Source organism: Rhinoraja longicauda, chromosome 5 (assembly GCF_053455715.1).
Source record: "Rhinoraja longicauda isolate Sanriku21f chromosome 5, sRhiLon1.1, whole genome shotgun sequence".
Lineage (NCBI taxonomy): Eukaryota > Metazoa > Chordata > Chondrichthyes > Rajiformes > Arhynchobatidae > Rhinoraja > Rhinoraja longicauda.
The window spans coordinates 52,301,099-52,326,057 of NC_135957.1; the positions used below are offsets into that span (position 1 = coordinate 52,301,099).

General features: G+C 43.1%; 1 protein-coding gene across 7 annotated transcripts in view; it reads left to right on the forward strand.

The window, feature by feature from the left end:
* ptprk (protein tyrosine phosphatase receptor type K) overlaps positions 1-24,959 on the forward strand; it is a 503,565-nt gene that overhangs the window by 131,749 nt on the left and 346,857 nt on the right. For all 7 annotated transcript variants that reach the window (XM_078399543.1, XM_078399544.1, XM_078399546.1 and 4 more), the window contains exon 3: positions 11,492-11,763. In XM_078399543.1, the coding sequence (XP_078255669.1) occupies positions 11,492-11,763 (272 nt within the window). The remainder of the gene's footprint in view (positions 1-11,491; positions 11,764-24,959) is intronic.

A 24,959-nucleotide genomic window follows, 5' to 3' on the forward strand; every position in this document is an offset into this window, starting at 1 on the left:
AGTAGTAGCACATTTGGAAAGCAGTGACAGGATCGGTCAAAGTCAGCTTGGATTTATGAAGGGGAAATCATGCTTGACTGGAGTTTTTGAGGATGTAACCGGTAAATGGATAAGGAGAGCCAGTGGATGTGGTGTATCTGGACTTTCAAAAAGCCTTTGACAAGGTCCCACACAAGAGATTAGTGTGCAAAATTAGAGTACATGGTATTGGGGGTAGAGTATTGACATGGATCGTGAACTGGTTGGCAGGCAGGAAACAAAGAGTAGGAATTAACAGGTCCTTTTCAGAATGGCAGGCAGTGAATAGTGGGGTGCTGCAAGGCTCAGTGCAGGGACCCCAGTTATTTAAAATATATATTAACGATTTAGACAAAGGAATTAAATGTTAAATCTCCAAGTTTGCAGATGACCCAAAGCTGGGTGGCAGTGTGAGCTGTGACAAGGATGCTATGAGGCTGCAGGGTGACTTATAATGTGGATAAATTTGAGATTATCCACTTTGGTGGCAAGAACAAGAAGGCAGATTTTTATTTGAATGGTGTCAGATTAGGAAAAGGGGAGGTGCAACGAGACCTGGGTGTCCCTGTACATCAGTCGCTGAAAGTAAGTATGCACGTACAGCAGGCAGTGAAGAAAACAAACGGCATGTTGACCTTCATAGCAAGATGATTAGAGTATAGGAGCAAGGAGGTCCAACTGCAATTGTACAGCGTCCTGGCGAGACCACACCTGGAGTATTATGTGCAGTTTTGGTTTCCTGATTTGACGAAGGACTTTCTTGCTATTGAGTGCAGCGTAGGTTCACCAGGTTAATTCTCGGGGTGGCGGGACTGACATATGATGAAAGAATGGATCGACTGGCTTATATTCACTGGAATTCAGGATGAGAGGGGATCTTATAGAAACATATAAAATTCTTAAGAGATTGGACAAGCTAGATGCAGGAAAAATGTTCCCATGTTGGGGGAGTCCAGAACCAGGGTTCACAGTTTAAGAATAAGGGGTAGGCCATTTCGGACTGAGATGAGGAAAACCTTTTTCACCCAGAGTGTTGTGAATCTGTGGAATTCTCTGCCACAGAAGGCAGTGGAGGCCAATTCACTGGATGTATTCAAGAGAGAGTTAGACATAGATTAGTTCTTAGGGCTAACAGAAGCAAGGGAGAATGCAGGAATGGATTTTGGATGGTCAGACATGTTGAAAGGCGGTGCTGGCTCGTAGGGCCGAATGGCCTACTCCTGCACCCATTTTCTATGTTTCTATGTGTCTAAAATGTGCTCAACTTAATGTTCAATTCATTTTCATCAAAAAAAATAATACCCATTGTAAATATTTAAATCTTAATTCTGCTGTTGACTCCAATTGTTTTTTGTTCATTTTGTTCCTCCTTGGAACCATCCAGAATAGGCTGTTTGCATCACTGCGTCATTTCATTAGTTGAGGATTTGGCTCTAACCTCGTAAAATAAACCAGAATCAAATTACGTTAAATTCATATCTTCCTCTTTTTCTGTAAACATAGAAACATAGATGCAGAAGTAGGCCATTCGGCCCTTTGAGGCAGCAGCACCTGTATCTTCCTCTTTTTCTGTCAGCCTGTTCCAAAAGGTACTCATATTTTGCTCAACCAACACATTAGAAAATATTGGAATGTTAATATCTCATGGCAGTTGGGGTGTGGCAGGGATGATGTTTTAATTAAGCTCATTCCATGTGGGTTAGTACCTGCCCAATACTCAGAACTTTCCAAATACAGATTCACTCCCAAATAGGTAATGAATTTGTTGAGAATAAATAGGTAATGCAGCTAAAGGTAGAAAGCATAGTATATGTGAAATCGGAGTAGGATGAATCTATTTGGCACCTTACATCTGCCGTGCTGTTTAATAAGATTATGGGTGATCTTCTGTCTCAAGTTTACTTTTTCCAACTGATCCTTTATACTCTGATGCTCATGGTATTCAAAAGTCAAGTAATTTCTGCCATGAACACCCAATGAGCACCAGATATAGAGAATCCTGAAGATTGTATTAAGAAATATATCCTTAAAAGGTTGGCACATTTTCATTTAGATATATCCTCAAGTTCTAGACTTTCCCTTCTGGTGTAAACATCCAATTGGCACCCTGCTCTGTCAAGCCTTCTCAGAATCCTACGTGCCTCAATGAGATTGCTTCTTTTTCTTCTGAACGTTTCGAAGAAGAGCCAGTCCTACTCATTCTCTCGAAGAATAATCCATCTTCCCAAGAATGGGTGTTGTGAATCTATGCGCTATATGTCATTTCTTCGTTTTGGAGATGAAAGTACGCATACCACTCCCAATGTCCCAGCTAAACTGTCAATGACTTTAGTATCTCAATCCTTATCAATAAAGTCAACAAACTATTTGTCTTCCACATGGCTTACTGCACCTGCATTTTCACATTGGGCGTTTCACAGGAAGTTTCACCTTCACACCAACTTCAATTAGTTTTTCAACTATTAAAAATATCAATCTTTTTTTTCCTTTGGTCAAATTATTTATTTCAACTGTCAGCTTTTCTCACCCAATGAAGTTCTGTTACAGATTATTTTCACCCACTTCACAGCTCGTTTTCACATCTAGATTTAAATCACTAGCATTTAAATTGTGCTGTCCGCCAAGGCTTTTCTGGAGCCCCCCGATTGCCCAGCCATTTTAATTCCCCTTCCAATTCCGATACTGACCTTCTGCCTTCTGACTCCTCCACTGCCGTAGTGAGGCCACCACAAGCTGGAAGAACATTCATCATGGTTGCCTGCAACCCAAAGGCATGAACATTGACTTCTCCTATTTCAATGTAAATCATCCAACCACCAAGAATGAAGGGGGGATATGCGGTGGGGAGACCGCTGAGATCAAAGGGGGACCTGGCGGGAGGGGTGCGCCTCGAGAACAAAGGGGGACCTGGTGTGGTGGGGGTCGGGGTGCCGCGAGTGGGGGGGGGGGGACCTGCCGAGAACTAAGGGGGGGGGCCCGGCGGGGTGGGGAAGCACCGAGAATGAAGGCAGACCTGGAGGGGGGAGGGCACCAAAATTGTAGGGGGACCCGGCAGCGGCTGCCTGCGGCCACGTAGCAACAGGCCTGTATCGCCTTCATAAAGTGTCACCATGTTTTTGGCGCCGACAAAGTTACAAAAAGTTGATGGGTCCTGTGAGAAGATTGGACTGTTTCATTAACATTTTACAACTTTGTAGGTGCCAAAAACATGGCGACCCTCTTGTACTGCCTAGGTGAGGTCTGCTGTGTGATTTTACCGGATTGTACCTGTCCCTGCACCTGTATCCACCACACCTGCATCTGAATCCACCTATCACGTCAGACTCTGCCTCACCTCTACCTCTCTTTACCAGTCTGCACGTTCTTGGGATACAGGACATTGAGTCTTCCGAATTTTTCTGATGTTAGGTTCTTTAGAAAAGCTGCTGGGCTATACGCCGTTCATAATGAATCAGCAGTTTATACAAGTCTTCAGCTGGTGCCGATATTGCTACTGAATTCCGCTCTCTGGCTCAGAAAACAGAGATGTTGTTACACTGAAACTGGAAACTGGTGCAGTTTTACTTACTCTTCTGTCTTAAGCACAGCATATTACACGAGCTAAATGATAAACTTTGAGGGGGAAATGGTGTAAGCCTATGGTTGCTTACTTGAAATTAAATATATTTTCCGTTGCTTTTTGCTTGCTTAAGTTCCATGAGCTGAGAAAAAAAGAACTGTTCTGAACAGTATCATCTAGTTTTGTGAAATCTTACTGCAGCGATTCACATTCTCAAATATGCTCGAGCTTTGTATACCATTAATTAAAAAATAATGGATGATTAGTGTTTATTGGAAGGGGCTTTTAACTGGATGTAACTGAGGTGTGAAGCCAAGGTTCAGGTTTAGGCTCCTGGCAGAGTAAACTAATTTTTCAATTTGTATGTGGTGGAAAATAGATAATTAATCAAATGGACATATAAAATTCACCCTGCCTTTCGTGTTTATGCCTTTGAATGCTTTTACACCTCACATCTTTTATTTTGGAGAAGGAAAAGAAAGGATATGATTAGGGCGGCACGCTGATGCAGCGGTAGAGTTGCTGCCTTATAACACCAGGGACTCTGGTGCGATCCAGGCTACGGGTGCTGCCTGTACAGAGTTTGTACGTTCTCCCCGTCACCTGTGTGGGTTTTCTCTGGGAGCTCTGCTTTCCTTCCACACTATAAAGACGTACAGGTTTGTAGGTTAATTGGCTTGGTACAATCGTGATTTTGTCCCTAGTGTGCGTAGGATAATGTTAGTGTGCAGGGGATCGCTGGTCAGCACGGACTCAGTGGGCCGAAGGTCCTGTTTCCCCGATGTATCTCCAAACGAAACTAACCATGTGCAAGTGGAAATAAATTTGCGGCATGAGGACTGAAGTTAATTTTATATTTATGCTGTGAATATAAAGCAAAACAGAATGTGCATGATGTGTATAACTATTGACAAATTAATATTTTCTGGTGTGATCCTGGTAATCAAATGCAGATATGTGTATTTTTAACAGTCTGAATCATTTTTTTTTGATGTGTGACCATATTTAATACTTGAATGTATGTTTTATAATGTGAAGTATGAGGATCTGAACAAAAACATGTTGAAGCAATTAACAATGAACATTTTATGAATATTTTCTGAATGAATTACAATGCTTAACTGTTGCTGTTACTGCTCTGCAATTGCCTTGTAAATTAGATTACTTAAAGTCATAAAATAATACAGCATGGAAACAGGCCCTTTGGCCCAAAATTGTCCGTGCTGCCCAAGATGCCCATCTAAACCTTTGGCCCATATGTACCTGTCCAAATGTATTTTTATAAGTGATTGTAGCAGAATTAGGCCATGTGGCCCATCGAGTCTACTCCGCCATTCAATCATGGCTGAACAGTTTTCAGTCAGAGAGTTGTGAATCTGTGGAATTCTCTGCCTCAGAAGGCAGTGGAGGCTAATTCTCTGAATGCATTCAAGAGAGAGCTGGATAGAGCTCTTAAGGATAGCGGAGTCAGGGGGTATGGGGAGAAGGCAGGAACGGGGTACTGATTGAGAATGATCAGCCATGATCACATTGAATGGCGGTGCTGGCTCGAAGGGCCGAATGGCCTCCTCCTGCACCTTTTGTCTATTGTCTATTGTCTATCTATCTACCTTTCCCTCTCAACCCCATTCTCCTGCCTTCTCCCCATAACCCTTGACACGCTTACTAATCAAGAATGTTATTTTAAATGTTATTGTACGTGCCTCAATCCTCTCTCTGGCAGCTTGTTCCGTATTTACACCACCCTTTATGTGAAGAAGTTACCCCTCAGTTCCCTAGTTTAAATAATTCATGTGCTGGTTTACAAAAACTACTTCTTACTTTTGTAATTGAAAATTAATTAAGGGACTATATATATCTAACTTTAACTGACGAAGAGCATTAAATAATGGATAGATTGTATTTGTATCTGAGTGCAAGTGTAACTGTATCTGGCTTCATGGTTTGAAATTCTAAATATTGAACAGATGTGTTGGTGTGATGACAGATTGCTCAAAATGCAAACTAGGGTCTATCCTGATGTTAAGGCTTTTATGGCTAACATATTGTACAGATGTATAAAGTAAATGCTATTTTCAAATTCCTGTGAATATGTTGAAATCCAACTGAGCCAATACTTGAAGCTTATTGAAAAATTGCACTGATTTAATCCGCTTTTTGAAATGTTAGTTCCAGTACTATTTTACAGTAATTATAATGTGGCCTGAATCAATTGGCATTATTTGGAACTTCCTTTCAACTGGCAAATACTACTTTGAAATGTATGGGATGTAACAAGATGCCTCTGCTTTAACAATGAGATATGTATGTAGGTAATTTAATATCTTGAGCTGAACCTTTGGCTGAACAATTACTTAACTGAACTGGTGCGCACCCAATTCTCCAACTGTCTCCCAACATCACAGTGCCCTTTTTTGCTTGTTGTCTGAACAAGTTTGTAGAACAATATATATTTCCCTAAATGTGTTCTGACCAATGATAGAACTGTAACCTTGACCAGATTGTATTGTAATTTCATACAAATAAAAGCCCGAATTAATGTCTCTGCTTATTTCCTTTAGCTGTCCACAATGTTCCATGTGAACCCTGCCCCAAGTTTCTTTTCACTTCCTATGTTTGTAATTTATCCTCTTTGCAAATCCATTATCCTCATTCCTTTCTTGGTTCAAAGTGTGTCACCATATCAATTTTAATTCAGTTTGTTGAGATTTTAAATTTTTACTGCATTTATTAATTTTATGCTTCCATTAAACACTTTATCCCTGCATTGTTGACGGTCTGGTATATCCTGTCATGCAAGTTATGTATGAATATGATAAACTATTGAGGCTCCAAAACAGACTTTTGCATGAAATCAACAGATATCTGAATTGTATTCTGTTGTCCCTCATCTGTCTCCTCAGCCAGTTTCCTAACCGGATGAAAGCTTTTTCTTCATCATTTGGCACAATATTTTATGAAAGCTTTATCAGATGTCCTTGTGAAAGTGCATATTAGTAACATCTGCATACATTCCCCTGTCAGTTGCAGGGATGTCTATAAGTTAATTGGGGCTGACCTTGCATTTGCAAATATTGGTTTGGCTGCAAGTCTACCTGACCAATGCACTTTATTTACCTGTCTATCACCCTTCCCCAATACAGTTGCTGTTCTGGGTTCCACACACAATCAGCGGCCAACCGCTTTGGTTGACTGCCTTTTTGAAAAGCTTTCAAATGTGGCCAAACCATTGGGAAACTAGATTGCACCTGATATTCCACTCAGTGACTTTTTCCTGCACTAATCTCGTATCCTTTGATTCTTTTAAAGCCAAAAAAATCTATTGACCTGTTTTATTTTGAAAACACAATGGCTGAAACTCTACATTTTCATTTTTGTTACTACTGTGATGATTTCACATGTTCCTATATTATATTCCACATGTTCATTCACTTCATGGGTATGGAAATTTGAGATGGCTATGCTCATGCAGTAAACCCATCTACGATTGGGATTAAGATATGATTTGTCAGAGCCGAACAGGGACCAGGTTGCAACTGATTGGAGTGCATGAAACTTATCTTGCTCCTGCCCAGTTCACAACTCTCAATGATCTGCTTATTCAGGTCAAGCCATCAGTTGCAAATTGCACAGGATTTTGAGCAGGTGAGAGACTCGGGCTCCGGTAAAACATTGAGCCCTTTCTTCACGTGTACAGATGTCATTTTTAGGGGCACTTCATTTGGGCATGTGAGAAATAATGAGCCACCTCCCCCACCATTTATTGACTGAGTTATTGATTACCTGGGGGCCAGGAGAAGCAGGAATAACCAAAAAGGTTGAGTGAATGGGATGGTGGAATATAACGTGGAAAAGTGTGGCCTTTACTGCGGTACAAAAATAAATAGAAATGTTTTAGTTAATAACTATTTTTAAAAAAACACAGGTCAACAGATTATTAGATATTAAAGGAATCAGAGTATAAGATGAACGCAGCAAAGTGACAGAGGTAAAAGAGTGCTGTCCCAGTGGTCAGGGAAGGCAGAGGAACAATTCCGAGATTGCTTGGAGTCGATAGATGGGTGATATTCAAGCACGCGAAAGAATACACCATGGATGTTATTGACTTCATAAGGAAATGTGTGGAGGAATGGGTTCCCACCGAAACCATCTGAATGTTCCCCAAACAGAAGTCTTGGGTGAACTAGGAGATCTGCAGTCTTCTGAGGACCAGATCTCGGGCATTCGATCTGGCAAAGCAGATTTGTCCAAGTCCAGGTATGACCTTGATAATGCCATCAGAAAGGCTAAAAGAGGCTTGAGCTCCAAAATGGAAGATGAGACAGGCTTTCGGCATTAATGGTAGGACTTGCACGCTATCACTTCCTGCAAGGCGAAACCAAATGGCAGCTCAAGCAATCGCGAGGCATCACTCCCTACATATGATTCGATAGGGAGAGCACAATGTGCCTTCTCAGGGGTCCCATTCCCCCCCTGTGGTATAACCTGAGTCACCGGGGGCCAACATCAGAAAGTGTGAATCCTTGGAAAGAATCTGGACCTGATGGTGTACTGGGTCACGTTCTCAAAACTTGTGCAGTCCAATTGACTGGAGTTTTTGCAGAGTGCATCAATGGTGCCCAAGGAAAGTGAGGTAACATGCCACCAATGATTAAAAAGGGTTTGTGGAGATGAAGTGCTTTGAGAGGTTGGTTATAGTGCATTTTAACTCCTACCTTAGCAAGAATCTAGACCCACTGCAATTTGCCTCCTGCTGCGATAGATCCCTAAGGGACATTATCTCACTAGCTCCACTCTGCACAGGACCACTTGGACAACAAAAACACGTACATCAAGCTGTTGTTCATCAACTACAGTTCTGCATTCAACACCATCATCTCCTCCCAACTTGTTAACAAGCTCAGGAAACTGGGTCTCTGCATTTCCTATGCAAGTGGATCCTCAACCTCCTCATCTGCAGACCACAATAAGTATGAATTGGCAAAACTTCCTCCTCGATAACCATCAGCGAGGATGCTGTGTGGTCAGTCCCCTGCTCTACTCATTGTATACCCATAACTGTACATCCGGACATAATTCCATCTCAATTTTTTAATTTGTTGGTGATGCAGCTGTTGTTTGATGAATTATGGATAATGATGAGTCAGAATATAGGAGGGAGATTGGTTGTCTGATTGAATGGTGGTGGAACGACTTTGCTGTTAACATCAGTGAGACCAATGTGGTAATTGTTAACATAAAAAGAAGGCCGAGGATCTACGAACCAGTCTTTATTAATGGATAGGTGGTGGATAGTCATCAACTTCAAGTTTCTGGGCGTGCATATCTGTGAGGATCTGGCCTGGAGCCAGCACATTGATGCACTCATAAAGAAAGTGCATCAATACCTCTACTTTGTTAAAAGATGGAGGAGATTCGGTATGTCAACAAATACACTCTCAAACCTCTACAGGTGTTAGGAAGAGAGCATATTGACTGGTTGTATCACAGCCTGATTTAGCATCTCAAATGCCCAGGAACAAAGGAGAATACCAAAAGTGGTGGACACTACGCAATCCATCACAGGTACAGACTGCCCCACTATCTAAGGGATCTATAGAAGGTGCTGCCTCAAAAAGGCAGTCAGCCTCATCAAGGACTCACACCACCCTGGCCACATTCGTATTTCACTCCTACCATTGGGAAGAAAGTAGAGGAGTCTGAGAACTATAGTCTAGGTTCAGGAACAGCTTCTTCCCAACAACCAACAAGCTATTGAACATTACAAATACCGATTAAACTCCGAAGTATGAACTGTCTTAGTTGCACTTGGGACTTCGGACTTTGGTTTTGTTTTGTACTAATGAGGTTTTTTTAAAGTTTTGAACTTTTTTGTTTGTTTTATTATATTATCTAGTGAGTACTGTGTGTTCAGACCTGTTAAGCTGCTGAAAGTATGGATTTAATTGTTTCTGTTTTGATAAATATTACAATTAAACACTTTTGACTCTTGATAATCTAGTTGAATGGTGGAGCAGGCACAAAGGACTGAATGGCCTACTGTTGCTTTCATTTCTGGTGTTTTGCATCCTCTTGCAAGAATTTATTGTTCCTTAAATATTGATTTGCATCTAATTTCAATACCCTCCCTCAAAATTGTCCAATCTCCAAACAATTTATATGGAGGTTGAAGATGTTTTCTACGTGTTGCTGGTGACTCAAGTTTGGGTGTGAGATGCACAGAGACTGTGTTGAACTGGTCTAAAAATTAAAATGTTATAAATGCTAGATCAGAATATAAGTGCAATTTACTTTCCACCTTCACCCCCTGTAGTGCCCCAGGAACAGTGCTAGCTCCATTCTTGTTCACCCTGTGCACTGCAGACTTCAGGCACAGCTCTGCAGACTCCGATCTACAGAAGTTCTCTGACGACTCTGCCATCGTCGGCCGCATCACGGGCGATGAGGACAGGGCGTACAGAGAACTGATCAAGGAGTTTGTGGACTGGTGCCAGCGGAACTGCCTCCGGATCAACGCGGGGAAAACCAGGGAGATGGTGGTAGATTTCCGCAGGCGCAGCCAGGTCCCCCCCGATACCGGTGAAAATCCAGGGAATGGACATCGAGAGGGTGGATTCTTATAAGTACCTGGGTGTCTACCTTAGCAATAAACTGGACTGGACTGAAAACACCGATGCGCTATACAGGAAGGGCCAAAGCAGACTTTATCTGCTAAGGAGACTCGGGTCCATTGGAGTGCAGGGGGCATTCCTAAGGACCTTCTACAACACGGTGGTTGCATCGGCCATTTTCTATGGAGTGGTCTGCTGGAGCAACAGCATCTCAGCGGCGGAAGGGAAGAGACTCGACAAGCTGGTCAGGAAGGCCAGCTCTGCCCTGGGTTGCCCCCTCGACTCAGTGCAGGTGGTGGGAGAGAGGAGGATGATGGCAAAGCTAACATCGCTGCTGGACAATGACTCCCACCCCATTCAGGTCACTGCACTGTAGCTCCTTCAGTTACAAATTCCTTCACCCGAAGTGTGTGAAGGAGAGATATAGGAGGTCCTTCCTTCCCGCTGCTGTGAGACTGCACAACCAGCACTGCTCCCAGCAGACGAGTCAACAATAACAGCTAAGAACACACAGAAAACTGATGACAATTTATGTATCTTTTATTTATAATGAATGATCTCTTGCTATCCACCTTGCTGCTGTAACACTGTAAATTTCCCCGGTGTGGGACGAATAAAGGAATATATTAATGTAGTTTTCATTGTGGTTAATTAAAATTGGGCCTTGTTTATTAAGTTCTCCTTTTCTCTACTTGGAAGTACTCTTTGTTTGCACTGACAGCATAGAGCTCTGAAGGCAAAGGTCAACCGAGAGTTCCCAGTCACCATTAAAAACTTAATCATTTAGAGTCATTTCTAGACTTGCTTTCTTTTTACTGTTCAGGTCTTTTCAAATTTTGAGAGCAAGATTTTTCTGCTGTTAATACTAGTGATCTCTGTTTGCTAATTACCTCCGTGTTAATTAATCTCCATATAAACATTAATATTAATGTTTCTATTATTTTAATCATGTTGTTTACATCCTGCAGTTTGTTGAAACATGCATAGATGCATTTATACATAAATGCATGGATGTTATGTATAACCAGCAGTTTCATTTATCTGTGAAAGAATAATAATTTTGGATTCATATTCCAAGTGGCACATGGTAGATTTGGTAGAATTGAAGCACATTTACTTTTCAGCTTGATTTGTAATGTTGTAAAAGAAACTATTATTTCAATCGTGATTCCACTATCATTTAGGAAATAAAATTAAAGATAGTTGAGGTCTGTTTATTTAATGGTATGGGAATCTTAGAGAAATGTACGAAGTATGAATTGTATAAATGCGTAATGGGTGCTATTTTTTTGTTTTCTGACAGGTTCCTTCTTGATGGTAGATGCTTCTCAGCATTTGCCAGGAGAGAAAGCACGACTCTTACTTCCACTAATGAAAGAAAACGACACTCACTGCATCGATTTCAGTTACTGGTTGTACAGTAAAGATTACTTGAATCCTGGAACACTGAACATTTATGTCCGCGTGAACAAAGGAGCTCTTGCAAATCCCATTTGGAATGTGACTGGATCTCAGGGAAAAGAATGGCACCGGGCTGAGCTGGCGGTCAGCACATTCTGGCCGAATGAGTATCAGGTAATGACGATCTCCAGTACCCAAGAGCCACGAGCCAAGAGTACAACACACAGACACCATGAATAGTGTTGAAATACCATTTGACCCTAATAGATAGGTGCTCAAAAACCCCAACTAATACACAGCACCAGTCAGCAGAGCCAATACAATACAATATATCTTTATTGTCATTGTACAGGGGTACAACGAGATTGGGAATGCGCCTCCCATACGATGCAATAAATTAATTAGCTAATCAGTATTAATTTAAACAACCCAATGAAACAAATTAGAAACTGTTTTAAAACAGAATAGATCTGTGCAAGTAGATCTGTGCCGGTTCACTGTGCGATGTGACCATCCGGCTCAGCAGGACCGGTTCATAGCAGCTATGGCCCTGGGGATGAAGTTGTTCCTGAGTCTGGAGGTGCGGGCGTAGAAGGCCTTGTAGCGTCTGCCCGATGGTAGAAGTTCGAACAGACTATTGCAGGGGTGTGAGGAGTCTTTGTGAATGCTGGTGGCTTTTCTGAGGCATCGTGTGTTGTAGATGCCCTCCAAGGCTGGTAGCTGTGTTCCGATAGTCTTCTGAGCTCTATGGACTACCCGCTGAAGAGCTTTCCTTCATGTTTTGTTTTGTTGCCAGAACATGAGAAAAACACATTTATTGCACCTCAGTCGAACTGCAGAATACATCTGTTAAATTGTTGCATGACTAGTATGTGTAAAGATGGGTAGAAAGTATGGGAAAAGTCTGATGTTTGTGAAGATGATAAGTGAGGTTCATACACAGTCTTGGAGCTCTTAATTAACAGGTATAGTTGGCTGTAAGCATCAATTTACTCTCTAAATGGACAGTCTGGGTAGTAATCATACAAGGGTATGATATATGTAACTGCACAAAAAATGGTGAAATATAGGGATTAGTTAAATAAAGTGGATCAAGATATCACATTACAAATTGTGAAGGGGAATATCCTGAAATATTGTTCACACAGTGATCAACAGAAGGAAGCAAATCAGTACCAAAACTATAAATCCTGGAATTCTGTAAAACCCATTTGAACGTTACTTTAAAATCCACTACTCTCAACTCATTATGCTGCTTTGTCCTGGGTGATTGAGATTTACTGGAGCATTAAATGTTCTGTTTAAAATTAACTTTGGGAATGCAGCAATGTACAAAAGCATGGCTGGCAAATCTTATTCATGTTAGGCACAAATGCTCTTGAGATAATTCTGTCATCAAATTGAAAGTGTTTAATTTAGCTACAAAATGTGACGACTGGTGCCTGAATGTATAATGGCTGAAAATAATGATGCTTATCCTTTGGTGCCAAGGGGTAATTTTTCGACCGAAGATCATCCTGCAATTAGATATTTTAAGGTCTTGGGTAATGGGTGCCATTTCAGTGACTTGATATCAATTTATTTTTTCGTGCAGTTACTTGATTAACTTCTGTCAAAATCATTACATTTTAGAAGATGCTAAGGCATCTCTTCTTGAGCTGAGATGCAATCTGTCAGTTGTCTAACCTAAAAGTGGAAATTAGAATGATTACACAGGCGATGCAAGAATTTGCAGGTTGAAATCTTGAGCAAAACACAAAGCACTGGAGGAACTCAGCAGGTCAGGCAGCATTTGGAGGGAATGCAGGAAAATAGAACTGGGGATGGGGCAAAGCCTGGCAAATGCTAAATGGATACAAGTGAAGAGACTTTGGCAGGTGGGTGGAGTAAGTGGCAAATTCTAGAGATGAAAAGGGGGTTAGAAAGATGAGGAAGAGTGAAATGTAAACCCAAAAGGAGAGGTACGGGTGGAAGGGGACGTGGGTGAGGGGAAAGAGGGGAGAAAAAGAAATATAGGTCTAGCAGGTGTGAGAGAATCATTGGGGGGGGGGGAGAGCAAGGTGAATGGGGTGGTGGGAGAGATGAGTGTGCACTGGGTGGGAACGACAGGGGAAAAAGGGGAGGGTGTTGGGGAGATATTATTTGGAATTGGAGAATTCAGTATTCATACCACTGAGTTTTAAGTTACCCAAGTGGAACATGAGGTGATGTTCTTCCAGTTTGTGTATGTCTTCACTCTGGTAATGGAGAAGGACAAGGACAGAAAGGTCAGTCTGAGAATGGAAAAGGGAGTTCATGGTTAGCAACCAAGTGATCTAGAGAGCCTTGGCAGAAAGAGCATGTGTTCGGTGAAACGGTCAACTATTCTATGCCTGGTGTTGCCAATGTTAAAGGAGGCTACATCGGGAACACCAAATAAAATTGATACGGTTGGAGGAGGGACATGTGAATCTCTGTCTCACTTGGATGCCTGTTGGGGTCCTTGAAATAAAGTGAGAGAGGAGGTGTAGAGGCGGGAGTTACATCTCCTGCGGTTGCAGAGGAAAGTGCTTCAGGAGAGGGCGGATTGGGTGGTAGGAATCAGCAAGTCAAGGAGTTGCAGAGAGAGTGGTCTCTGCAGAAAGTCAATATAGGTGGAAACGGGAAGATGTGGCTGGTTGTGTGTTTGCATTAAAGATTGTGGGAAATGTTGGAGATTAGTTTTTTGGTTGTGGAGGATGCTGTAATGAAAGGTGAAAATCAGGGGAACTCTATCCTCATTTCATCTGGGGGGAGGGGGAGTGGGCCATGGGTGCGTGCTCCATCCACAATAGCGGGGGGAATCCACATGTTCTGACGAAAAAGGAGGCCTTGGATATCCTGGAGTGGAAAGACTCAATTTGGGACCAGATGTGGTTGAGACAGAATTTTGAGAGCAACATATGACATCTGTGCAAAAGACAGGGCAGGAGGTATAATACAATACAATACAATACAATATATATTTATTGTCATTGTACAGGGGTACAACGAGATTGTAAATGCGACTTCCATACGATGCAATAAATTCATTAGCTCATCAACAGAAATTTAGACAACCCAGAGAAACAAAATTAGAAACAGTTAAAACAGAATAAAGTGCAAATAGGTCTGTGCCGGGTCGCTGTGCGACGTGACCATCCGACTCAGCAGGACCGGTTCAGAGCAGCTATGGCCCTGGGGATGAAGCTGTTCCTGAGTCTGGAAGTGCGGGCGTAGAAGGCCTTGTCGCGTCTGCCAGATGGTAGAAGTTCGAACAGACTATTGTAGGGGTGTGAGGAGTCTTTATGAATGCTGGTGGCTTTCCTGAGGCATCGTGTATTGTAGATGCCCTCCAAGGCTGGTAGCTGTGTCCCGATAATCTTCTGAGCTCTGTAGACTACCCGCTGAAGAGCTCTCCTCTCTGCCTCTGTGCAGCTGAGATACCACACAGGGATGCCATGCGTTAGGATGCTCTCTATGGTGCAGCGGTAGAAGGTCGTCAGCAGCTGTTGGGGCAGACCAGTCCTTTTCAGTGTTCTCAGGTAGAACAGTCGTTGCTGGGCCTTCTTGACCAGCGGAGTTAGTGGACCATGTGAGGTCCTCCGAAATGTGAGTGCCCAGAAACTTGAAGCTGGACACTCTCTCCACACTGTCCCCGTTGATAAAGATCGGAGCATATTCCCCATTATGTGACCTTCGGAAGTTGATGATCAGTTCCTTGGTCTTAGAGGTGATTAGGGACAGGTTGTTATCTGAGCACCAGTCCGCCAGGTTCTGCACTTCCGCTCTGTAGTGTGTTTCATCACCGTTGGTGATCAGCCCGATCACCGTTGTGTCGTCTGCAAACATGACAATGGTGTGTGAATAGGGAGTAGAGCATGGGGCTCAAAACACAGCCCTGTAGTGTGCTGGTACTCAGGGTGATAGTGGAGGACAGGTGCGGGCCCATTCTCACTGCCTGCGGTCGCTCCATCAAGAAATTCAGGATCCAGTCGCATAACGACGAGCTGAGGCCCAGCTGGTGGAGTTTGGTGATAAGCTTGGTGGGGATGACCATGTTGAAGGCAGAGCTATTGTCAATGAATAGGATCCTCACGTACGTGCCCTGTCTCTCCAGGTGAGTCAGGACAGTGTGAAGAGCCAGAGAGATGGCGTCCTCTGTGGATCTATTTGCCCTGTATGCAAATTGATGTGAGTCCAGCGAGGCAGGGATGCTGGATTTGATGTGTGAGAGGACTAGCCTTTCAAAGCACTTCATGATTATAGGAGTTAGGGCAACCGGACGGTAGTCGTTCAGGTTGGTGATCTTTGCTTTTTTTGGCACCGGCACTATGGTAGCTGACTTCAGGCACTTGGGGACCGTAGCCAGAGATAACGACAGGTTAATGATCCTGGTGAATACCTCAGCCAGCTGTTCAGCACAGTCCCTAAGTACCCTTCCTTGAACTCCATCCGGGCCTGCAGCCTGGCGTGGGTTGATCCTTCGCAGAGCGCACTGTACTTCCTGTGTGCTCAATGTTAAAACCTGTCCCTCCGCCTTGGCTGGGGTTCTTCCACTCATGGTGGTGTTGCCAGTTTCGAAGCAGGCAAAGAAAGTGTTAAGCTCGTTGGTTAGTGTGACATCACTGTGGGGGCAGGCAGGGCTGCTCTTGTAGTCAGTGATGTCACCCTGACACCCTGCCACATGCTTCTGTGGTGTCCGTGGTATTGAGGTGGTCTTCCACCCATTGCCTGTGGATGTTTTTGGCCCTTTTTATACCTTTGTTCAGGTTTGATCTGGCAACACTGTATGCTGAAGTGTCACCAGATTTAAAGGCATTGTTGCGTGCCCTCAACAGATTCCATACCTCCTTGTTTATCCATGGTTTCCGGTTTGGGAACATCTTTGTTTCCTTGGCCACTGTGACAATCTCCACACTGCAGTTGATGTAGGAGAGCACAGTGGATGTGTGCTCCTCCAATTCTACCTCTGAACCACGGGTCACCTGTTGTGCAAACAGGTCTCAGTCGGTGCGATCAAAGCAGTCCTGGAGTTGTAGGGTGGCATCCTCGGGCCATATTTTGACCGTCTTAATTGTAGGTTTGGTGTTGCGGATGAGGGGTTTGTATGCGGGCAGTAGAAACAGTGAGAGGTGATCGGATTGTCCCAGAGGTGGGCACGGAAGAGCTCTGTAGGCGTCCTTTACGTTGGTGTACACTTTATCCAGCGTCAAGTTAACTCAAGTTAATCAAGTTAACTGTGGGAGTTGGTCGGTTTGTAGTAAACATCAGTGTCTGTCCCTTGCGATGGAGACAAAGAGATTGAAAAAAGGTAGAGAGGTGTTGAAGATAGTTCAAGTGAATTTAAGTGCAGGATGGAAGTTAGTAGTGAAGTTGATGACATCAAGTTCGGCATGGGTGCAGGAAATATTGCCGGTGCAGTCATTGATGTACGGGAGAAAGAGTTGAGGAATGATGCAGCTTACATTTGGAATAACAAGTGTTCAATGTAACCCAACAAAAAGACAAGCACAGATGGGCCTCAAGAAAATGCTCATTGCTACACTTTTGACTTGAAGAAAGTGAGAGGGGTCAAAAAATAATTTGTTAAGCATATCAACAAACTGCCAGGCAAAGGAGATTGTTAGCAGAGGGGAACCAATTAGGTTTCTGCTCAGAGACGAACCAGAGGGTCCTGAGGCCTTCCTGGTGTGGAATGAAGATGTGGAGAGATTGGTCTTTATTGGTAAAGATGAGGCAATGGATGAGTAGGAATTGAAAATTGTTGGAATGGTGAAGTGTTTGGGGTCATCTCAGATGTAGGTCAGAAGAGACTGGATAAGGGAGGGCAACATAGTATTGAACTATTTGGTGATGTTTCGTTCTGGTTACGTGGGTATTCTGAAGCACAAGTGTTAAATGGAGAGGATCTATAAATAAATAGATGCAACAAAATAAACTACCAAGTAAATGTAGGAAGGAAGGTAGAGTAGGTCAGAGTTGACATGTTCTGATGTACAAAGAGGTGAATATTAACATTTTTATACATTTCTAAGTGCACATAATAAACTTCGTTAACTGACCTTAACACTGCTATAAAAATACATTTTCAGTCTGGATTCTGCTTAATATCTGAGTTGGCTCACAAATGAAAATTATTTTAAGTGTATGTAACATGCTTGGCTAAGTTTCAAATGAATCACCAAAATATAACACATGTTTTTGGCATTTTAAATAAACAGATCAATCTTGATCATCCAGCAGCTTATTTTTTGTTTACAAGCAGTCAATTCCATTAGTTTTCCCTCTGTGCAATTCCCCCAGGGACTGTTTTACTTTGGGAAAATAAATGGGAAAGTAAGTTGAAGATTTCTTTTTGGGAAGGTGCCTTTATTTGTGGAGTTACCAGAAGCTTGTTTGTATGGCTATTGTCAAAGGGATTGGCTCTTCCATCAGATCCGACTTGTGTGCTAAACAATAATATAATTGTTCCTCTTTCAACACAGGGCAGAAAAAAAAATTTCAACTAGCTTCTTTGGCTGCTCCATAGCTGCCTGCAAAATAAGCAGTTTTTCTTGGTTACAAAATCCTCAAAGGTTCTTGTATTTTTGTATATCTACTTATTAGTAAACATCTGAGTGAATAAGGCTCCTAGTTCTATATTTTTCCGCTGCCTGAATTGTCAGGGTAAGGAGAGATTCTTGTCACTGAAATATTGGCCCACTGCTCATGTTATATAGCTGCATGAATTACCCCCTTCAGATTGTCTGGAAAGGATTATGAATTAATAAACTGGCTTGCATGTTAGTCAATCCTCAAGGTGAAGCTCAGAGCAAGGCATTATTTGCTTGCAGGGAACACTCTGGGTAACCCGCCTGGGTTACATTATGAGATGGGTTTTAAGAAGGAAAATTGCTGGACATGTTCTGGCTGTTCGCTCCCCTATGGGCACATGCATATACATGTATGTCTATGGTACCTGGAACTTCCTCACTACCACTTCTCACTCCTGTTCCATGGTATCACAGTTTTCAAATAGTTTGTCCAGCATTCAATACTGGATGATCAGAAATTCGCTACGACAAAATATCACAGAAAAAATAGATACATTTTCTTTGGTTGCTGTACCAAACTCCATTCATAGGCCACCAACCTCATTCACCATCTTGCAACCGCACACAGTTGAAATCAGTAGGAAAAAAACCTGAAGATGCTGGTTTAAATCGAAGATAGACACAAAATGCTGGAGCAACTCAGTGGGTCAGGCAGCATCTCGGGAGAGAAGGAATGGGTGACGTTTCGGGTCAAGACCCTTCTTCAGTCCTGAGTTACTCCAGCATTATGTGTCTATCCTCAGTTGAAATCAGACTGCTTACAGGTTGTGTTTGCTTTGGACCCAGGGTGAGGTTTGGCTGACATTGCTGGCCATTGCGAAGATTACCTGACCATGAGTTTACAACGATGAGGGGAGACCTCGTTGAAATGTGCCGAATAGTGAAAGACCTGGATAGAGTGAATGTGGAGAGGATGTTTCCATTAGTGGGAGAGTCTAGGACTAGAGGCCATACCCTCAGAATAAAAAGACCTACCTTTAGAAAGGAGAGAAGAAGAAATATCTTTAGTCAGAGGTTGCTGAATCTGTGGAATTCATTGCCACAGACGACTGTGGAGGCCATCAATGGATATTTTTAAGGCGGAGATTGACAGATTCTTGATTAGTCAGAGGGTATGGAGCGAGGGTAGGAGAATGTGGTTGAGACGGAAAGATAATCAGCCATGATTGAATGGCGGAGTAGACTTGATTAGCCAAATGGCCTAATTCTGCTCTTACAACTGATGAACTTATGAACACTGTGAGCTGTCTACCTTTTCATCTGTTAAAAGATCCATCCAAACTGCCTCAAAATCTGCACTGTTTACATCTGTGTTCTCAAGCATCTTTAATTTTAATTGTTCCAACTTTAGTGCCTGTGACTAGGCCTTAAGATCCAAAGCACTGAGCTCTGGAATCTCTCTCTAAACCTCTCCACCTCTGTACCTTAAACCCGCACCTTTGTCAAACATTTGGTCGTTTGCCATTAGATCTCAGCACGTGCCCTGCATCCTTGCTGCAGTCTCTGTTCCCATGCCACTTACTTTAATACCTCTCCCAGCCACCTACCCGAGACTGAATCAGGCAGTCACAAACTAAATTCTCTCGCTCTGTGACCAGCCTGCATTATCCTCCTTTGCCCTGATGATTCCACAACCTCTCGCAACACCCTTGCATTGCCTATTCAGATCATTAAGGCCACCCTTGCCCAAGGAGAGATAATGCAGCAGCACAGTCATAAAGAAAGAGGATTTAAATTGACTGATTGACTCACGAGCAGGGAGAAGGATGAAGTGAGTGCCAGGGGAGCAGTTTATTTGCAACGATTGAAGAAGCGCAGAAGATCTTAGGGCAGATAGCTAAAGCTTGTCAAGATAGTTAGTAATTAAAAACATAGAATAATTATGTTAGTAATTCCTGCAGGTTGAATAACCAAATTTTTACTGCCTGGACGATGACCAAATTTTTATTTGTTAAGATGGATTCTGCTGCTAGAAGGTGGATGATATGTACCAGCGTTAATTGTATGGTGCTATATTCAGAGCTACAATGAGATTTTGGTCTAATTGCTAGTTTCAGCTGAAGGCAGTTTTTTAGGTTTTTCCAGTTAATACCTTTCTGTGCAGTTGATTGAAACCTACGTATGCTTATTTTACATACAACCTCGAAGAGAAAACAATGGCTATATTAATTGAAGGTTGGTGTTGTCTTCATTGGAAGTGGTGGGTGGGGAAAATTGTGTTCCTTGTGGTAAATGTAACAACATAAAATTATTGCACTTTGACTGAGTATCGCAGCAAGAAATATTCAGTATTAATAAATATACTTTGCTGGCAAGATAAGGTACAATATTGCATGTTAAATATGATGCATAATTTGAAGATTAAAAAGTTTTATTCCTGTAGGTGGTGCTATGGATAATGTTACATGTCAAATTGATTACAATGAGGACAGCTCTTAAAACATCTCCTCTTAGTCTGGTCAGCTCCTCTCCCCTTCGCCCTAGTGCACACCACACTGCCCGTCCCGTTACCTTGCTAATTTACTCTGGTTTTAATTAACTCGCCCGTTGTTTCCAAAACTGAGGTCCATCTATCTTGCTTCCTTCTGGTATGTCCAGTTGTTGCCAGTTTGATTTAGGTTTGGCATCCAAACTTGGTCACATGCATTCCCCAGCACATCCAAGATTTCAGATCACAGAACATAGAACAGTACAACACAGGATCAGGCACTGCAGCCCACAATGTTCACATGGGACATGGTGCCTCATTAAACTGATCTCATCGGCCTGTACATGATCCATATCCCTCTATTCCCTGCACTTCCACGTGCCTATCTAAAAGCTTCTTAAATGCCACAATGGTATCTACCTCCACCACCACACCTGGCAATGTGTTTCAAGCCCCCACCACCCTCACCCTGTGTTTAAAAAAAAATTACCCTGCACATCTCTAATAAATTTTCCCCTTCTCACCTTATAACTATGCCCTTTAGTGGGTTCCTCACTACCTCCCACCTACACTTAGTCAATAGACAATCGACAATAGGTGCAGGTTTAGGCCATTCGGCCCTTCGAGCCAGCACCGCCATTCAATGTGATCATGGCTGGTCATTCTCAATCAGTACCCCGTTCCTGCCTTCTCCCCATACCCCCTGACTCCGCTCTCCTTAAGAGCTCTATCTAGCTCTCTCTTGAATGCATTCAGAGAATTGGCCTCCACTGCCTTCTGAGGCAGAGAATTCCACAGATTCACAACTCTCTGACTGAAAAAGTTTTTCTTCATCTCTGTTCTAAATGACCTACCCCTTGTTCTTAAACTGTGGCCCCTGGTTCTGGACTCCCCCAACATTGGGAACATGTTTCCTGCCTCTAACGTGTCCAACCCCTTAATAATCTTATATGTTTCGATAAGATCCCCTCTCATCCTTCTAAATTCCAGTGTATACAAGCCTAGTCACTCCAGTCTTTCAACATACGACAGTCCCGCCATTCTGGGAATTAACCTAGTAACCCTACACTGCACGCCCTCAATAGCAAGAATAGTCACACTTCTGCCTTGCGGAAGGTCTTTGAGGATTGAGGAAGCAATTTATCTTCTGTTCAGTATCCAGCCTCGGACCTACTCTTCTGATTCTTAGGCGTCTTGTCTAATTATATCGGTTCAGTTTCTTAGTTGTAGTGTCCAGACAGTGACAATGCAGTGCTGTATTAAAGGGTGGTGCTTTAAGCCCCTTCTATTGTTCGGTCAAAGAAAAAGAATGATTATTATCTGCTTTTTGTTATGCCTTGTCACACCATGGCAAACCTGAATATCTGCCTGGTCTTGCTGCACAGCCTGAGGATATATGACGAGAATTGAAAATTAGGCATCAGCTAACAACTCCATTTATATTCAATGATAGAGAGGATGAAGAAGCTGAAGATGGTTTAACCTTGGATATTGCTTTGAGGAGTTCCAGCAGTGAGGTGTTGAGCTGCAATGTTTTTTTTGTTTGTTTTTTTTTTCCAGAGCGTGAGCATCACTTGTAACCATCCTTTCTTGTTCATCCCTAATTTCTTGCTCTTCCCCTCTATTATCATGCTTCTGAATAGTCCTTCGATCAACTGGTGTAATGTCTGATTCACCTCGATCCCAATGTGGATATTGGACTTTGTCTATGGAACTGAATATGCTACAATGCTGAGTATATACTGCACTCTATATCTTTCCTTGTGCTCTATTGTACTGGCATTTACCTTGATTGTATTTATGTATAGTATATCTGATCTGTTTGGATAGCATGTTTCTCACTGTACCTCAGTTCTCCTCACAATAATAAATCTAAACCTAATTGTTCTTGTGAAGATGATGGCTAGCCACCTTCCTGAACTGCTACCAACCTTATGATGAAGATGCTCTTGGTCTGTTGTTGGGAAGGGTGTTTAACTATTTTGTTTAGATTAATTTACAGCGCGGAAACAGGCCCTTCGGCCAACAGGGTCCGTGCCGACCAGCGATCCCCGCATATTAACACTATCACACACTAGGGACAATTAGTGTAAGAAAATAACTGCAGATGCTGGTACAAATCGAAGGTATTTATTTCACAAAATGCTGGAGTAACTCAGCAGGTCAGGAAGCATCTCAGGAGAGAAGGAATGGGTGACGTTTCGGGTCGAGACCCTTCTTCAGACTAATGTCAGGTGGGCGGGACAAAGGAAGGATATAGGTGGAGACAGGAAGATAGAGGGAGAACTGGGAAGGGGGAGGGGAAGAGAGGGACAGAGGAACTATCTAAAGTTGGAGAAGTCAATGTTTTATGCCACTGGGCTGCAAACTGCCCAAGCGAAATATGAGGTGCTGTTCCTCCAATTTCCGGTGGGCCTCACTATGGCACTGGAGGAGGCCCATAACAGAAAGGTCAGAGTGGGAGGGGGAGTTGAAGTGCTCAGCCACCGGGAGATCAGGTTGGTTGAGGCGGATTGAGTGAAGGTGTTGAGCGAAACGATCGCCGAGCCTGCGTTTGGTTTCGCCGATGTAAATAAGTTGACATCTAGAGCAGCGGATACAATAAATGAGTTTGGAGGAGGTGCAGGTGAACCTCTGTCTCATCTGGAAAGACTGTTTAGGTCCTTGGATGGAGTTGAGGGGGGAGGTAAAGGGACAGGTGTTGCATCTCCTGCGGTTGTAGGGGAAAGTGCCCGGGGATGGGGTGGTTTGGGTAAGAAGGGACGAGTGGACCAGGGAGTTACGGAGAGAACGGTCTCTGCGGAATGCAGAAAGGGGAGGGGATGCGAAGATATGGCCAGTAGTGGGGTCCCGTTGGAGGTGACGGAAATGTTGGAGGATGATTTGTTGGATACGCTGGTTGATGGGGTGGAAGGTGAGAACGAGGGGGAGTCTGTCCTTGTTATGAATGGGGGGAGGGGGAGCAAGAGCGGAGTTGCGGGATATAGAAGAGGCCCAAGTGAGAGCCTCATCTATAATGGGAGAGGGGAAGCCCCGTTTTCTGAAGAATGACGACATCTCTGATGCCCTAGTGTGAAATACCTCATCCCGGGCGCAGACGGAGGAATTGGGAGTAGGGGATAGACTTTTTGCAGGAGACAGGGTGGGAGGAAGTGTAGTCCAGATAGCTGTGCGTGTCAGTGGGTCACTAGGGATAATTTGTACATTTACCAAGCCAATTTACCTACATACCTGGACGTCTTTGGAGTGTGGGAGGAAACCGAAGATCTCTGAGAATACCCACGCAGGTCACAGGGAGAATGTACAATCTCCGTGAAGACAGCACCCTTAGTCGAGATCGAACCCGGGTCTCTGGCACTGCAAGCCTTATTTGTATGGTGAAGGAATGGTATCATATTTTTAAGTCAGAATTGTATATGGCTTTTTGTGAAACCTGTAATTAATGTTCTTCTGCGACTCCTGCCCTTATTATTCTTGGTGAAAGAAGTCTTGGGTTTGAATCGTTGGAGATGAATGTCCTCTAGCAGCCATAACCATCTTCCATTGTGTCAGGTCTGACTTTAAATCCATGGAGAATTTTGATTGCCATAGGCTTCAATCTAATTGGGGTTCCTTGATATTACGTACAATTTAATGCTGCCTTGATGTTGAGGGCAGTTACTCCGATCTCACCACTGCAATTTAATCTTTCTACCCCTGGTTGACCAAAGCTGTAACAATGTCTGGAACTGTTTTAGAGATAAATGGATCCCACACGTAGCAAATAAGTGGCCTGGAACACCACAGGAAGCTCAGCATTCTCTCAGGGGTCTGAGGAAATCTTCCCGGATAATTATATTGTGTGATTGACAGCCCACCCATCAATTAAATGTTCACTTTCTTCACGACTCATATCTGCCTGTAGTGTTGGTGTGAGATTCATTGGAGCAAGTCAATAAAAGGTTAATTGACAACTCCGCACATTCTCTCACTCTAGGACAGCTTATGCATCGAGAACTGCGAGTCCCCCTTCAAGTTGCTTAGTATGCTGCAACGTAAATATGCTACCGTTCCTTCAGCTGTTTGTGTCAAAATTCTGGCATTTCCTACCTTGCCGCTCTGTAGGAGTACCTTCACATACTGATTGCAGTGGTATAAAAAGGCAGTGAGGGATGAGCAAAATATGCGGATGTTGCCAGCGAAGCTTGAATCCCTTCACATTACATGACCACAAGCTTTATGTTACATGCAATGATATTTGTAGTCTGTGGGAATGTTTCAAGTAATCTAACCCCCAGCAGTAAGTTAACACAGAGTTGTCAATGCCAACAGTCATAGAGTGATACAGTGTGGAAACAGGCCCTTCGGCC